General features: G+C 39.6%; 3 protein-coding genes across 3 annotated transcripts in view; 1 reads left to right on the forward strand and 2 right to left on the reverse strand.

Moving 5' to 3' along the window:
- LOC126563561 (uncharacterized) overlaps positions 1–8,506 on the reverse strand; it is an 83,791-nt gene extending 75,285 nt beyond the window's left edge. The window contains exon 1 of the mRNA XM_050220207.1: positions 8,350–8,506. Coding sequence (XP_050076164.1) covers positions 8,350–8,506 — 157 coding nt within the window. The remainder of the gene's footprint in view (positions 1–8,349) is intronic.
- A 5,444-nt stretch (positions 8,507–13,950) lies between these two features.
- Positions 13,951–16,394, forward strand: part of LOC126563252 (biogenesis of lysosome-related organelles complex 1 subunit 2) — a 271,392-nt gene continuing 268,948 nt past the window's right edge. The window contains exons 1-2 of the mRNA XM_050219883.1: positions 13,951–14,283; positions 14,359–14,492. Coding sequence (XP_050075840.1) covers positions 13,990–14,283; positions 14,359–14,487 — 423 coding nt within the window. The 5' untranslated portion in view covers positions 13,951–13,989 and the 3' untranslated portion in view covers positions 14,488–14,492. The remainder of the gene's footprint in view (positions 14,284–14,358; positions 14,493–16,394) is intronic.
- LOC126563425 (immediate early response 3-interacting protein 1) lies at positions 14,525–14,965 on the reverse strand. The gene is made up of 3 exons (XM_050220069.1): positions 14,869–14,965; positions 14,697–14,798; positions 14,525–14,618 (listed from the first exon to the last, which is right to left on the reverse strand). The coding sequence occupies exons 1-3, from the start codon at positions 14,954–14,956 to the stop codon at positions 14,563–14,565; spliced, it is 246 nt and encodes an 81-aa protein (XP_050076026.1). The 5' UTR covers positions 14,957–14,965; the 3' UTR covers positions 14,525–14,562.

Below are 16,394 nucleotides of genomic sequence, written 5' to 3' on the forward strand. Positions count from 1 at the left end.
AAAGCTGAGCTAACTATACCCCCGGCACAAGGATGGCGGCTGGTGGTAGTAAGCATAAAAACTTCCGGTCGCTCACAATCAATTTCAGTTTTCTTCGACTTGACGGGCCTGACATTTGCGTCGGGTTGGCGAACAACGATTTCTCTGCGCGATGCACCGTAACAGAACACAATTGATAAGATTATTGTATTACGGTGCTTGGCTTTCTATGATTCTGTGCTGGCGATGCTTTTCCAGCTGGAGCGATTTGTACGGAAGCGTCCTGCTAAGTCACAAGCGTGTTTGGCTTGAGGAGGCTTGATTGTGCAGAAGTATCATTGTACAGCAAACGGACAATCGTTCTTTTTAATTTTGATTTTCGTTCTGCATTGAAAACAGCACATTTATTATTGACAGGGAAAGAAAAGTGAAGTAAGAAGAGAATGGAGAGGAGAGAATTAAATGAAAGCACTTTACGAGGTTAAGACTGTCTGTCTATAGTGGATAAGTATTGTGCTCACTGTTTGTAAAATAAAAATATTTTAGATGAAACTCGCGCTTAGCGACATGTTATTTATTTATTTGTTTGACTCTAAGGCAGCACAGTTTATTCTTAAGAAAAGAATTAAACTTAACCCCGAAGCTAACACAAGACGCTGGAGAAGGCTGACGAGAAAGAATAATTATTGCCCAGGAAATGGAGCACAAGAACAAGAGTTTCACAAACGGAAAGAAGGGTGAGAAGAACAAATCAGTTTAGATTCAAAGATGAATGACAAAGTCCTGGAAAAGTTTAAAAGCGAGCTATTAAACTGACGAAAACAAGCAAGGAGAGTAGATTGGCGATGAAAGTAGCTAGAGTTTGGGAACAACGAATTTCCAAAGAGGGAAACTATTACAAATGACCCTGGATTGGGTTTAGCTATAGCATCAAGATATCTCAAATCAAGATGCAATAATGACATGACTCTGATTAAAAACAATACAAATAACAAAAAATCATCAAAAAGTCGCTATTGCTTATTGCATTCAGCATCTTTAGACGACTGCAAAATGCCTTGGATGACCGCTGTCCGATGATTAGCTAAGATTTTTTGCCAAAAATATGAATTTTGTGTCGTACGTCTCTAAAATAGACGACTTTAAATTTTTTTCCCTTACACTGTCAAACAACTTTGAGTGTCGGGTGACTTTTGCTATTTACCGTCGGAGTTCACTTTTCATGGTTATAGCAAAATAGGACGTACAAGGCTACATTTATCTCATATGTCATCGTTACATCAGGTCAAGTGTCTCACATGTCCCAATATATGTACTATGATAAAAACAGAAATAATTAGTGATTGCTCAAGGCAGACATCTGTGCAACATGGAATCCTGCATGAAGTGCAATTGGCGATCTTCACATAGAACTCGCGCTTGGACAAAGAGAAAGAAAGCCAATTTTTCATCTAGAACGAAAAGCCAAGTGTGAACCTAGCTTAGCTACCAGCAGATTATGGCTGACTCGGTACGAAACTGTCTGGAAGTCCGTTGAAATCACATCAAACTCAACTATCTTTCAACCATCAACTACATAATATCTCAAATTTATACGATCTGATTCACTAAATACGCTCTAGGACCATGTTTAGGCATCAGAAGCGGTGAAATGCTAAGAACTCAAACGGTGATCGCACGATTAAACACATCCATCGAAATTACTCCGTTAACGTTGAAGTCGCAACACAGTCAACCCTACATACAAAGTACTTTGGGGCCGTCCATAAATTACGTAACGCTGAAATTGGGATTTTTCGACCCCCTCCCCCCCTATCGTAACAAAACGTAACGTTGGAGGAGACCCCCCTTCCAAAATTACGTAACGCATGATCGAACACCCCCCCCCCCCCCTTAATTTGGTTTTGCATCAACAAATACAAAAAAATATGGGTTTATATTTTTTTATTTGATTGCTTTTTTAAAGTATGCAGAGTTGTTTTAATTAATGTTTGATTAAAATTAATGTTTAATTAATGAAAGGAAAGTTAGATAAAAAAAATTATAATTAAAGAAACGCATAATATATATGTTGAGCATTTTTAGACATCTTGCCAGATTGGCTTCAATTGTTCAGTAATGTTTATGATGGGAACACTATCTGTTTCGATTACATTGGTATCTTCTTCATTCCATATGGCATCTTCATTATGTATGTGTATTACTTCTTTAAACCTATCATCATTCTTTTGTTCTGAAGTAAGGTTTTTGTTCCCTTCTCCTTGGCTAGCATGCATTCTCAAATGCTCGTTTAGCAAAACATGTGATGCAAAATATATTTCACATTTTTTACAAATTCGGTTTTGTATAATCTTTTGGACAGAAGGGCAATATAAATCGTATGGCTGCTCCCTAAACGAAAGCAGCGATTTTGGAAGTATGTTAGCAATGCTTATGGAATTTCGAAGAAAAAGTGAAACATATGACCCGCTGTCAAATAAATTGGGGTTAACAGCTTTTAGTCCATCATCTGTTTGTACGATGCGAATCGGTGCAGAAAAGAATTGCTCCGGCATTACATTAAAATAGCTACTTCTAGGTTCACTGCAGCATTTACGATTCGCACATTTGACAATTTGTAAAAAATACTGCGAAGAGCGTACATGGCTAGCAAACCATTTAGAATCCCAACAAGGAATTGAATCCGTTGATATCTCAGAGACAACCGGATCAACATATTCGCATACCACGGGGAATCCATCGAACATCAGATCATTCCACACTTCTGCAAGCGTTTCTCCTGCATACCTGAAGTTTTTCTTTTCAAGTTCTACATCGGCAGTTTGCAATTTATCGTTCAGATGTGATCCATAATGATCATGTGGTAAAACTAGACCAGCTAGTTCCCGAGATAATGGTGCCATCCTTCTTTCTACGCGGTTAAAGGCACTTCTGCCTGGTGCATTGGTCGCTAGAAATAGGGCATCTAGTTTATATTTAAGAAAGTTTCGAATTGCCACGTCGATTACTTTTCGGTATCGTGGATTTTCATCTGGCCCTCCGTCCACAGTCACTACATGCACTGGTTTTACGTTGCCTTGATAGTGCATTATGTCATCAAACTCAGGTAGATCTAGCAGTCTTTCATAGTCCAGACCATGTGAATATGCTGTTGATGAAGAATGTTTTCCTGAAGATAAACGTAAAATTTTTTCGCGTTATGAGAACCAGGTGGATTAAAAAAATCAAAAATTCTTGAAAACGAAAGTGGTTTTGTTTCTCTGTGAATAGTTTAATAATAATTAAACGAATAAATTAAACACACATTTGTGAGATAGCGCCTAAGCGACATGGCTTTCGTTGTACGAAGCAACGTCTGTATAATATACATGTCGATGCGTTTAGCGTAGAATGACATGTAACTGTTTGAATTTTGTTGACGGTAAGATTGAAAACTACAGTCTTTACCTGAGACACGCGGCTCTTAAACCTGTATTACACGGTGGATTTTTTCATGGCAATTTTCTGTCAAACCTCTGTTTTGGTATTTTATAAATGTCAAGTTCGTATTCCCTATCAAAAGATATAAAGAAATAAAAGTGCAAAACTTACCCAGGTGGGCGATCATTTGTCAGTGACCAGTGATAGGATTGTATTACGTTACGTAACACAATGTCAACCCCCCCTCTCCCCTATGTAACAAATCGTAACGCTACAGGGAACCCCCTCCCCCCCCCTTTGAGCGTTACGTAATTTATGGACGCCCCCTTTTGAGTGTCGTTCATCACCACCGACAGCCGCTGGTGGCAAAAACATCAGGCCGCGTCGATCAAATTCAATAAACCACTCGATTAATGGCTGACTGGTTTGCTTGATTTATAACCCGAAAGTTATATTTTTAAAATTCATGCAATCGGACTCGTGCGTTCTGCCGTTGTTGGGGCCGCCAGCCACAACATCATGACATGGAGTGGCGAATCATCACAGAGTATCAACAACAAAGGTGGTTTTCTTGGGAGCCAATTGATAGTCTCCACGATATGATCTACAACCGAGCTCACCCGGGATAAGGTGCACTTGGATTGGTGGACAAGAAAATGTCTACCCTCAAAATATTATATAAGTTTAATGAATATTTGGGCTAGATATAAGATTAGATTTTAAGAAATACAGCCTGGCCGTCATTACGAAATAAAAAAAACTTGCATAAGTTTTTTTACACAACATACACAACAAGCGTATGCGATTAAATCAAAGAAACGCAATTTAGGAAGCTTAATCTTATTACAGTCCTTCCTGCACTTTCTATTTACTAATGCTGGGACCTTAATTCGTTTGAGTTTCAAGAACGAAGAATCCCTCCAACTTCAGAAGCATTTACTAACATTAGCAGATTAAGGGTTCGGAAAATTCGAAGTATCAAGCCTCGATCAGCATTGGATTCTAATCGGCTGAATCTTTCCGATTCGGAATCAATTCTATTCGACACTAGTTTGTTTACTAAAATTGGAGGCATTATTTGGTATGATATACTCTACTCTTCACGAGTTGAAAACAAGACAACGACAAAAATCCGGATCAATAACAAACAGTTACGAACGATGTTGTTAATAGCCAGGATTGGAAAAATAGGCATTTTCTCTAAATTTTTTGAGAACAATATTTGAAATTGAGCGCTCGCCAATTTATTATTCCATTAAATTATTAAAAACTTAACTTTTACATTTTTACTAAACTTAACATAATAAATATTATTATTATATGATGACAACCGTTTGATGATTAAATTTATAGAAAATCATTAGCTTACTTAACGTAGAAACGATAATATTATGGGCCTAAAAGATAATATAATTTTTCATATATTTTGGTTCAATTGTGGTTCCAAAGGATGCAGCGAATGTGACTAAAAACTGCAAAAAATTAAGCCAATTTATTCTGTGTTAAAACTAGTCGTGGAAGAGAACATACTTTTCTAGAAGGAAATAAAGTTTTTAAGTGATTTTTTAAGACCCATACAACCATACGATATCAAATCACTATCAGTAATGTAAAAAAAAAGGAAAACAGCATTCCTCGTATAAAATCCCATAAGTTGTCAACCGACTAGTCTGCATAATATCTTCAAAGTTAATGCTCTTCCCAATCACACACATTTACACACTTACACACAGAGTAAAAACCACCATTGAAATATCAGGCAATAACTCCCGGCCGCCAAATTCGCCAACCACCGACCCACCCACCGGAAACCAGAACGCCCGAAACGCCGTCTTTAGAATTCCCAAGTGGAGCATAACATTTGTAGCGTCTTTCGCCGAGCGGATGATTGCGTCTTGCGCCAACAACCACCACCACCACCACCACCACTGGAGCACGGCACTGCACAAACTTTCGCTCCTCGCCGGCCCAAAATGCAGCCGAAGGAAATTGTAATTGACAACAACGGTTTCTGCTTCCCGGAGGTGGGCCGTCCCTGTGTCTGGACGAGAGTGAACGGCTCTGCATCACCAATTCAGGCTGCTGGTACTCCCTGTGTGCTTGGCACCGATACTTTGAGGTTATGTAAGCAGACAGGGAAGACATGCCGTACGCGAACAACACGACGTGTGGCGTGACAGCATCGGGACAGCTTCCTTTTTTTATCAAAAATAGACTGTTGACACAGAGAGTGAGCGGAGAGCGGAAAGATGGATGAGGTGGGCGGAAAATTCTATTGTCGTTTTAAGTTGCATCTGCTGCTTGGAAGAGAGAGAGATACTGTGGGGCGACGAGCTTTTGGTTAAAGTGTGTGGCGCCTCCATCGCGACACGCTGGCGTCGAAACATAATCGCGTGCAAGCTGACGCGGATCTCATATGTGTGTGTTCCCTCGTGTGTGGCATAGGTGTGTCCCTGTTTGCTGCACAAGACTCGGTAGTGTGAAGGTCATACGCAAGTAGCGAAAATTCAGCACACACGCACGCGGATGGAAAGATCGAAAAGCGCCGTAAAACGTTAAACCCTTGAGGTTGGCGCGTTCGAGTTTGAAATTAAATTGAAATGGAACTCGCGACTGGAGATTTTTTTCTCCTTTTCATGTTGCTTGATAATATTATATCCTGCTGTGAGAATTACTGTGCTCTGCAGTGGTGACAATAGATCAGAAAAGTGAGCTAGACTGTTGGGTTTTCACTTTTTATGCAAAGTGAGGTTGCTGGAATAAAATAGAATATTTTTATTCCAGCTTCAATACAATTTTTTTTGTGAAATTTAAATATAACATGGTGTATTACAAAGGTAGACGACAGCGGCACAAGTCTTATTACGGCAGGATCGGAGTGAAAATCCCATCCGGACCGTCCTCCCGTAGTGAGGACCGACTACATCACGTAGTTGGATAAGTCTAGTAAACAATTCAATGGCCGAGGCGACCAAGTAGGTCGTTAAGCCAAAAAGAAGAAGAAGATAATGTATTATTTAAACATAAAATTATTTCGTTTTTCAACTAAAATAAATAATCTTGATTTCTGTTCAGCAAAAATATTTTATTGAGCAAGTTTTGATAACTTTTTTCCAGTGATTTGTAATTTTACAACTTAAAAAGCATGTAATAGATATAGGACGAGAGGGCTATTTTCGAAAAAACCTAAGCATAAAGTTACCTAAGCTATACACAAACATCAACGGACTAAAGTAGTATCGTGCGCGTCTAAAGCAAGAAGGAATGAAATTGTCGTAAATAAACTTATCCAATTGCTCGTTTCTATTTCTATCTTGCATACATCCTAAAACGCTTTCAACTACGGCATGCATTAAAGGCTAAAAACCCCTTTTAACTGTTCAATACAAATTTATTTGAAAGCACAAGAAAAATGTTCATAAAACACTGAATCACTTTCAGCATATTGTCGCACAATCGTACTCACTTAGTACAACGTCAAGCACAAAAGCAAAGAAAAATTCCCAACCCAAATCCAAGTTCTCCTTTCGAAGCATATTTTCTTACGTTGAAACAAAAGCAAATATAAAAGCTACCCACAGCGGAGAAAGGAATAGAACGACGGCTCCACACCGCTTTCATCATGTAAAATCGATAGTACGGAAAGCTGGAACAATGTACCAATCGATGTAATCATCAATGAGGTCGCTATTATGCCCAATCGATGAGCTGTAAGAATGGGTAAAAGTGTCAAAAAAATGGTGTAACCATTAACAAGTGCAATTTATAAAGCCGATTAGCTAGAAAGTGCAATGAAACGTGTTGTACAAGTATTTTTTTGTTATGTTTGTTCCTCATGAAAAGGACCAGGCGTCTCCATTGAAGTATAACACTTACATGAATGCAAACAAATTTTAATTATATTTTTGCAAAAACTTTAGTTTTACTCTTGCGCAGATAGAGAAATGGATTGATGTATAATAAATCGAATAGATGATACTATTAGGAGGTAGTTTGTATTGTTTATAAAATCGTTATAATTCAGTAACGAGGTTGAAAAAATTGATAATAGTCTACTAATATTTTGATAAATTTCGAAAACATTATAATATCGCAGTTACATTTTCTATTTGTCTTTTATTTACAAAGCAATAAACCTAGTAATAAATGACATATTACAAACACCAATCCAACGCAAATTTACTGAAGCAATAATTGTTCAAGCAAAAAAGGAAAAAAAACCGGACGAGAACCACATTGAATCATTTTGACCGATTTTCTCTCTCAAATACAGACATGAAACATAACAATCGTAACATGAAACATAGAATAAGAAACATAATAGAAGCTCGTAGAATATTACCCCTAATGGCAAAAAAATATCAAACAACCGCAAGAACATTTTTCGAGCAATACTCTCAGTTGAAAACAAAACTATAGTGTGCAAACAAGGGAACAAAACGGGATAAATCATTTCCTTTGACTTATCAAAAACAATAAATTGCGTGGTAGCGTGGTATAGACTTTAACGTTGTAGAAAAAATCACTTTTATCAGTTATCAGTAAAGTTGTTTGACACCCAAAAATCTAATACAATTGTAAACACCTTTTATCAGCAGTCAGTTGTAGCCACTCAGCCGGCAAAGAACCGCTCATCAAATAAATAGTTTCTGGTATAAAAATTCCCTTTTCGATTTTCTCTGCTTTTCCTTCGTGTGTCCCCTTTCTCATAGCGAAACTATGCAACCATCAGGGAAATTATTCCTCGGTATTTCGATTAAAATAACACCGTTGTTTCTTCCCGTACTTCCCCCAAAACGTTCGTGCATGTCCTCTTGAAGAATGTATCTGTTGCAGATGCACTCAATTCTACGTGTAATAAGTTTCACACGTTGACAAAAACAAAAGCACACCCCTAGAGAGCGTGAATGAAATCGTCAGCAAATGCACCAACACATAACGATCACTTACCTCGACGCCGCTGACGCCAGTGTCGTCCCCCGTGTCTTCCAAACGCTGCACGTGCATTGAATGCACTTCCGGCAACAGCAGCAGCAGCAGCAGGAGGAAAAACTGCCTCATCTTCCTCGTCGTCATCCGAATCGATGCATATGACATCATCCCCCATCGTGGGCCTGTTGTGCGTTGCGAAGGAAGGAAGACTAAAACTTGGGTTCCTTTCCACCCCACCACCGACAAGCTTGATCGGTTACGAGTCTAAAGGCGTGCTAATAATGATGGTGCCAGACCTGCTTTCTGTTCCTTCGCTGGGATCTGCACATGACTCCCTGTATCTCATCGCACGCGGTACGTGACTAATTTAACGGCAAAGGGATTTTATCTCGATTTCTGTCCACGCCACACAGCAACCTCGGCGGTGTCGGTTGGTTGAGGGCATTTTATCAGTGTGTGCCCGCTGTGAAAACGACTTCAGCAACGACGGTCTCGAGTGTCACTCGAAGGGTGCGAAAAGCATGGTCAACATTTGGGGGTATATTCTACCTTTTTTAGTAGTTGAAAAACATTGTTCCAACACTTACTACATTGCTGCAAACACATCCGAGATGAACCAGGATGCAACGCAAATATGACCACTTTCGTAGACTCGTAGACGCGTTGTGCTTAATGCGCTGCACACAAATTTCATAATTTCTTTACATTTTGTAGTTTTTTTTTGGGGCTGCACAATCACAACCATATCAACAATGAGCACCACCATTCAAAAGCGTACACCAGTAACGGTTTGGCCATATTTGCACCAGAGACAATTTACATTTTCACCTGCAAAAAAACCCCCAACCGGGACACAAATTGTTACGAACGATCGGTGTGTTCTTGCTGCGGGTTTTTTTTTGTCTGGGAACAAACCACTTCACGTGCTCCAAAACTACTCACAAACACACACACACACTCACACAGGGCATTACAAAAAAGGACTCACGGGTCCAGCATCTATGCAAAACTTTAACGCATGTCCATGTGCTCGATCCGGCTCAGTCTCGTCGTTTTCGCTAGTTGCTCAGTGCACTTACACATACACGGCACAACTTGCCCCATTTCTCACTCACCAACTGCAACTCTGCAAGCCACTTCCCCATCCGGTTTGATGGTGTTTGACGTCTTTTTGTCCTTCTTGCTTTATCTGCTCCTTGGCGCACTCAACTTTCCTGCTGCCGGTGCATTCCGGAACCGGATACGGCTTGCCAGATCACTTCACCGTGTAAAGAATTTTACCTTCACAAACACATTCGAGCCAACACACAAGTTCACTCATATACCACTAAAAAAAAAAAAGAAAACGGACCTCATGGAATGGTTGGCCACGATGATGCACTGTAAAGCTCGAAGCAGCCGAAAAAGAGAAACCGAAAGAAAGCAAAAGACAATAAAGAGGTTAAATTTATGTATCATTAGTGCGAACAATATTCGCCTCACCCGGCCTGTCCCACTCTTTGCTGCAAGAAAATATGGGCTTTGTGTCTTGCGTTTTTACTTCTTTGATTGCGCGCTATTTCCTTTTGCTTTGGTTTTATTTTTGGGATTGTGTTTTTTTCTGTTTTTATTTGAAAATTTTGTATTTACATAAGACGATGCAGCTGTGTAATGTTTTATAGATTTTTATCCGTTTTTTTTATGCCTTTTTGGTCGATGTATTTATTATCTTATAGAGAGATGAAGCCTTTCAAGTGTTACAAAAGAGAAATAAACTACTAATTTGACGTACACAATTTTGCCTGCCAAAAGATTTATCATTCACCGTAAAAATAAAATCCAGGTTCATATACTGTGATGGACATCTATCATGAATGTTGTCTGCATCCTACTTGTATTTAATGTATATGAAATTGTAGAAGCAACTCCATTCAGTAGAGCTCCATTTCCCGGTAGAGAATATTAACCTATTCTGGGAAGTTAAACTATTTTCGCATATAGAAATAACGGAAAGAATAAGGAGGAATTGCCTTATCAAAATTGTTCTTTAATTGAGTATTCGCAAATGGTGTTAACTCCATTGAGCACTCATAATTAATTATATATCTAAAAATTAAATAAATGAAAATTAGTCTAGGCAGGATGGCTTCTAAACTTTAATATTTCTGTTCACAATTTTCATATAATTCTTTTCACATTCCTTCATTGCCTTTTACAGGTTTATTAGAAGGAATATTTTTTGTTTAATCGATTTTCATTCAACGTTTAAAAATAATTAGGCAACTCCCGAGGGCAAACCCGGTCATCGATAATCGTTTGATGATGAACAGATTCTGGACACCGAACAGTATCGAAATTAAAAATAAATTGCAACCAAAACTGGTGAGGAAGCTTTACGCCGCCTGATGGCTTTGTTAAGGGATTGACAATCCAAGAGACTCCTGAAAACTGAACTAAGCTTTTGCTGGTAGATTTCTGTTAGGAAGGAAAGAATATAAAATAAGCTAAAAATAATGTGACAATCCTTATTTACAGTATTATAGTAAATCATTTCTATTTTGATCATAGCATTGTTTTCTTTCAATAATGCAGTGAGCCATAATGGTCCTCTCCTTATTGCCATCAAAATGTTCAACTCCTCGTCCAATCATTTTGATTCTAATATACGAGTACTTCTGTCTGCTATTCACCTATCTCTGGGGTTATTCACTTTCTAATTTTTCTTTCACTCTCTTATTTCCCTTTTAGCTACCTTCTGTTGTTCTGTGTTCCGTTCGGGTTAAAGAAAGTGTAGATTAACTTAATTTCTGGTAATATTACATATAAGAAGGCAAGGTCAAGCCAAGAAAATAAATAAGAAATGAAATGAAATAATGTGAATGATGTAGTTAACAAACAAACTTAGATTAGCTAATATTACGCAGAACAGCCTATTAGAGGGATGAAAGTCTTCAGTTTAGTTTCAGACCGTTTATAGGATCCTCATCTTAATGTAAGTGAATAGCCAATTTCACTCTCTACTCAAACCATCCTTTGTTTAGTGTATTTTATTTTTAGACAACAAAAACATTTTTTTAATCAAGTGGTCCGTATTAGTAGAACAGACCAAAGGTTTCTCAGGAACCAAGGAAAATAAAAGCTACTGGCTTTTTTATCTCTTTTACATCGTTCCTCTTTCATGTTGTTCTACTATCAGCCGTCAAACATCAAAGCTGTCTACTTAGAACCTCGTGTATCATCAAAAGCGATGCCAAACGTATAGCTTGCATACTTTCAGGCGCAGACAAGCACTAGGAAAACATAATTCACTCCTCTTCTTAACATTCCCATTCATAAAAAAAAAACCTAAAACACCACATCTTGCTTATAATTCGTATCACCGCATCTTCGACATACGAGGGTGAAAATTAGCCTTTTTTTAATGAAATCCGGATGCATTCATTAATTCTCGGCTCGCGTCGTAAAGTATACTACACGCCACAACGTCACTACAATTGGCTGTGTGATGTATCGTACGAGGAAGCAACTCTCAAAGCTAATGATGCTAAAAAGTAAACTTCCGTTTGAAATTTATTCCCTTCATTAGAGCCAGCATCGTGGCCCAGGAGGAAAAGGGAAGAATGGGTGGGCGAAAATGCACGCCAGCACGCGAACATGTCCGTGGCCACACAAGACACACAAGCTGCCGTTAAATTAGCGCCCCCAAACTCCCAAAGCGTCCCGAAGCGAGCCGTTGTAAAGCTGCCACTGCCCACTCGTGGCATCATCGTGTACCCATGGCCACAAAACATGGGTGAAAAACGGTTCATGAATTTTAAATCCTATCCAATTGACCCATCACGAGCGTATTGCGCACGTAACTGCACCCATGTGACGGTGCTTCCGATTGGGCAGGCCGATTCTGTATCGTATTAATTTTTAAGCCACCACGATACCCGACAGCCCTGGTGCCGTTGCTGTCCGTTAATTCAATCAGGCATTCGAGGGCAAGCAAAGCCTTAGTGCTTATTTACTGCTTTTCACTTTTGATTTTTGCTGCACCCTGCACTCGGTGCCTGTATCTTGATTTTAATTTTGTGCCCCTTTTTTTCTTCTTGCTGGATTAGTTTGGAAAACCGAACGGTGGATGGGCACTTTATCGCTAGTGTGCCACGTGGTGAGCAGACGAGTTAAACGCAGACCATTAATCCATATCTCTCGCCTACCTGATACCGTTGATACATGGTACAACAGGACGTGGCCAAGGTTGAGATGATGCACTGAATACACTCCCTCAAAAACACACACACAGACACACGCACGCACAAACTTACACCCTGTACGGCTACCACGAGACGAACATGCCCTGCACGGCCATGGTGCAACTAGCACGGGCTGCACAAGTTGCAACACTGCATTACAAAGTAGAACTGACTGGCAGTGCGCTTACTGCACATCGTTTATATATGTATGTACCAGCTTTCCGATTCCCTTCCAGCTATTTCCCCACCCCACCGCTCCTGCACCCGTTTCTGCGGGATGACCGTGAAGAGCATCCGGGTACCACGATGGTAGCACGCCTAGGATGCGCAAGCAAAACAGGACGAACCATCCCGGCGCTGCACGTGGAAATCGGACTAGGGTTATCGGGTACGAAACAAACCCGACCCGACCGGTCGTAGCTTTTTTTTGTTTTGCCTCAGCCCAAGTTCGGAATGATGGACGTTTTCCCATTGCATGCACTTGTGTTCGTGTCGGTTGTGGTAGGGAAGTTGGGTGCAAAGGAGACGCACGTGGCTGGAAATAGTGACCATCCCAACCCCTTTTTGGGAAGGACGAACTATTCCACCGGCCACGCATGTACGAGCAGGATGGCACGATGGTGCGGCTGCACAGCTGCATTCGCCTGCATGCGTAAAAGCCATGTAAAATCATTCGCCATGCCGAAAGGGAAAGCTCCAACAGAGAAAAAGCTCACGAAGTGGATGGACCAGTCTCTCGATTATTCGGGTATCATGCATGTAAAAAGGAGCGTTATTTTAGATTAAGATAATCTTCATGATAAAATTGTAAAAACATGTTGTAAGACTTAATTTTGAGCTCGTAAAATGTCGGTTTGTATGTTCTAAAGAATAAATTGTTAATTGGTTTTTGAAGAATTTAAATGGCATTTTTTAACCTCAAATCGCATACTTAGCATGTTAAACAATTAATTCAGTTTAAAATTTCATAAAGGTAATCCGAAAATTACAATATCCGATGCATTATTAAAACATGACCGCATTACATATCACAGTAACGAATAAATTACAAATCTAAAATAAATTTCAAAATTTTGATCACATTCGATGACAGTTGACAGCTGATTCGGCGCAATTTATGTTTGAGGATTTTTCTTAAATTTTAATTCGTTGTTGAAATAACTACAACGCTATATAGTAATATCACGGATAATAATGCAAAATATAGAGTTATTTTAGTGATTTATTTTAAGAAATTTGAATTTCAGATTGTCAAATAGATTGACCTCTATCATTCCCTGTAAACACATCGATCGTAAACATCAACAAACATTACACAGGTAAACAATTCAAGTACCTTTTGTTACAGTTCTTCCTTTACTTCATACGTGAGCATCCTTATTAAACATTTCATTCCCACAAAACCTACCTTGCTAAGCTCAAACCACAATCCTACACAATGGAGGAAGAGTACGGTGTTACCGATTCGCCTCGGAAAGGACCCACCCTGTCCACGTCAACCTCCAGCTTCGAACCGTTCGACGCCCACGATCCGAACCTTTCCCGGCTGGCGACCAAAATGTTCCAAAAGACTGGGGAATACATTACGCACGAGTTGGCCTCGACGGTGGACGATTACAAGCTGATCGAAAACATGAACAGTGCCATGATGGGTAAGGTGGCCGATATGCGGCAAATGTCGCAATCGATTGCAGTAAAAAACGCAGAACTGAATCAAAAATATGAGGAGCTGGTGAGTGAAATGAGTTGGTGTCTGCTTTTGGTGACATTACCACTGTGGCGTTGTCACTTTCCTGCTTCGTTGCAGAAACCATTACTGCAGAGGATTGATGATATTGAATCGACGGTGGACAAGCTTGAGGCAGCCGCGTACCAACTCGATTCGTACACGATCCGTTTGGAGAACAAATTTAAGTCGCTTAAAGCCAAGCAGTAGTGGTGGTGTAGATTCACATTAGTTCATATATTTATTCATTCAGCAATACACAAAGAATCGACGGCACCGAGGTCGTCAGCCAAGAAGTAGTTTAAACAATATCGCTACTATATTAAGAAATATTAAAGGTACTGTAAATAAAGACCACATAAGAGAGTCACACCATTAGTTGCTAATTTTGATCAAATTATACCAGCAAAGGTACTTACTTTTGGCCACCGTTCGTATCGACCGGACAAGCAGCAGTATCTGTGCTTTGGTTGACGCGGGCTCTCCGAATCCTTGCACCTGTGCTGACATACCCCATCCATCTGGAAAGAGAAGCAAATAACGTATTATGTTGCGTTGTCCATGCCGTCTGCCGCAAGTGGTAGAGCTTACATTTCGATAGGAATCGTTCCTCGCTTAAAACACACACTGCATTCAGAAACAGCAACGATGCTTCTACCAGCGACCACAGCGTAATCATGCTTAAAGTGTATGAATAATGGCTAAATTACAGTAGTTTCAGATTGAAATAAATGCAAAACTATACTAATCTCCACCCGAATTCGCTAGGAAGTTTGTTTTGATCTATGTTGACAGTTTGCGTGGACGTCATCGAGAATGTTGAGCTGTCAACTGTACACAGTAAACGCAAACCTAATCTTCATGGTTGTGGCTACCGTGGAACCTAATCGACAAAACGAAACGATCGTTGGCATAACGTATGCAATCTAAGAGCAAAATTCGGATTAAAGACCCCTGTTAAATAGAATACTCTGTGACTGATGTTCTAGTACTTTAGTCTGGTTATTATTGGGGCGGTCCGTAACCGAGGCGGTAGCGGCGCTGGTCTTTACACGCTAGCACACGGGTATAGATTCCTGTCTGGACCACCTCTCCGTAATCAGGACTGACTATCCGGTAGTAAGCCTAAGAACAAAGGATAGTAGAGTTTCATTTTTGACGGAACAGAACTAGATTATGTCCAGAAAAGAACGGAAAGAATCTTGTAGATGCTTTGAACCTACTCTAACAAAAAATGAAATGCGTCTCTATTTCTCTGTGCAGAAGTTTTCAGTCTGGTCTTCTCGTCTACTTAGAGATGACTGCAGGTTCCATAAACATTGATTTTTCATTTGTTTTTCCTTCTTGGGTCAACGACCACGCCGGCCATCGAATGGTATGCTCTACATAGTTGGATAGTCAGTCCTCACTGCAGAGGAACGGCCCAGATAGAATGCACCTGTTTTTACAAAACCCGAATAGAAGAAGCAATAACACTGCTTTACTACTTCGAGCGTTGCTTTCGTTGTAATATAATGGAACTGTATACAGGAAAAAAGGATTAGAGTGCACAGCCGCACTTAAAAGCTTTATAAAGAACACAGAAACAGCATTAAGCAACTTTTATGAGCAATAGTTTTATTATAAATGTAGTTGTACGTATCCGTATTAACGTGGTGCTATAAACCGTTATGCCACGTCTTGTCTTGACGATTTATGTTTCACTCACTACTTCTAACCATCCATACCTTACCCACGGGGGATATAATTCCGTTGTATTGATTATTGAATTAGCTTCCATGTTAGAACTCCTGCATGCTGTTACATTTTGGCAATGGTTATAACACTAGTCTTAAACACTAGCTCGAATATATATATACCCGCACAAATTACCCACAACTCAACTACAAATGAAGACCCAAACCAAAGCATTTTTTAACGGTGTTAAGAAAATGTGAGAACAAATATAAATTGATTGATATAACGCAGTGACATGCACCGAATGTAAACCCGCACAACAAACGGTACAAAGAATTAGAAAAATAGTAACTATTGCATTAACAGACTAATGATTTCAACTTACTTCATTGTTGTTGAAATGTACAAAAAAACAACAAACACCGTACAATTTAAATCCA

This window comes from Anopheles maculipalpis, chromosome 3RL (genome assembly GCF_943734695.1).
Source record: "Anopheles maculipalpis chromosome 3RL, idAnoMacuDA_375_x, whole genome shotgun sequence".
Classification (NCBI taxonomy): Eukaryota; Metazoa; Arthropoda; class Insecta; order Diptera; family Culicidae; genus Anopheles; species Anopheles maculipalpis.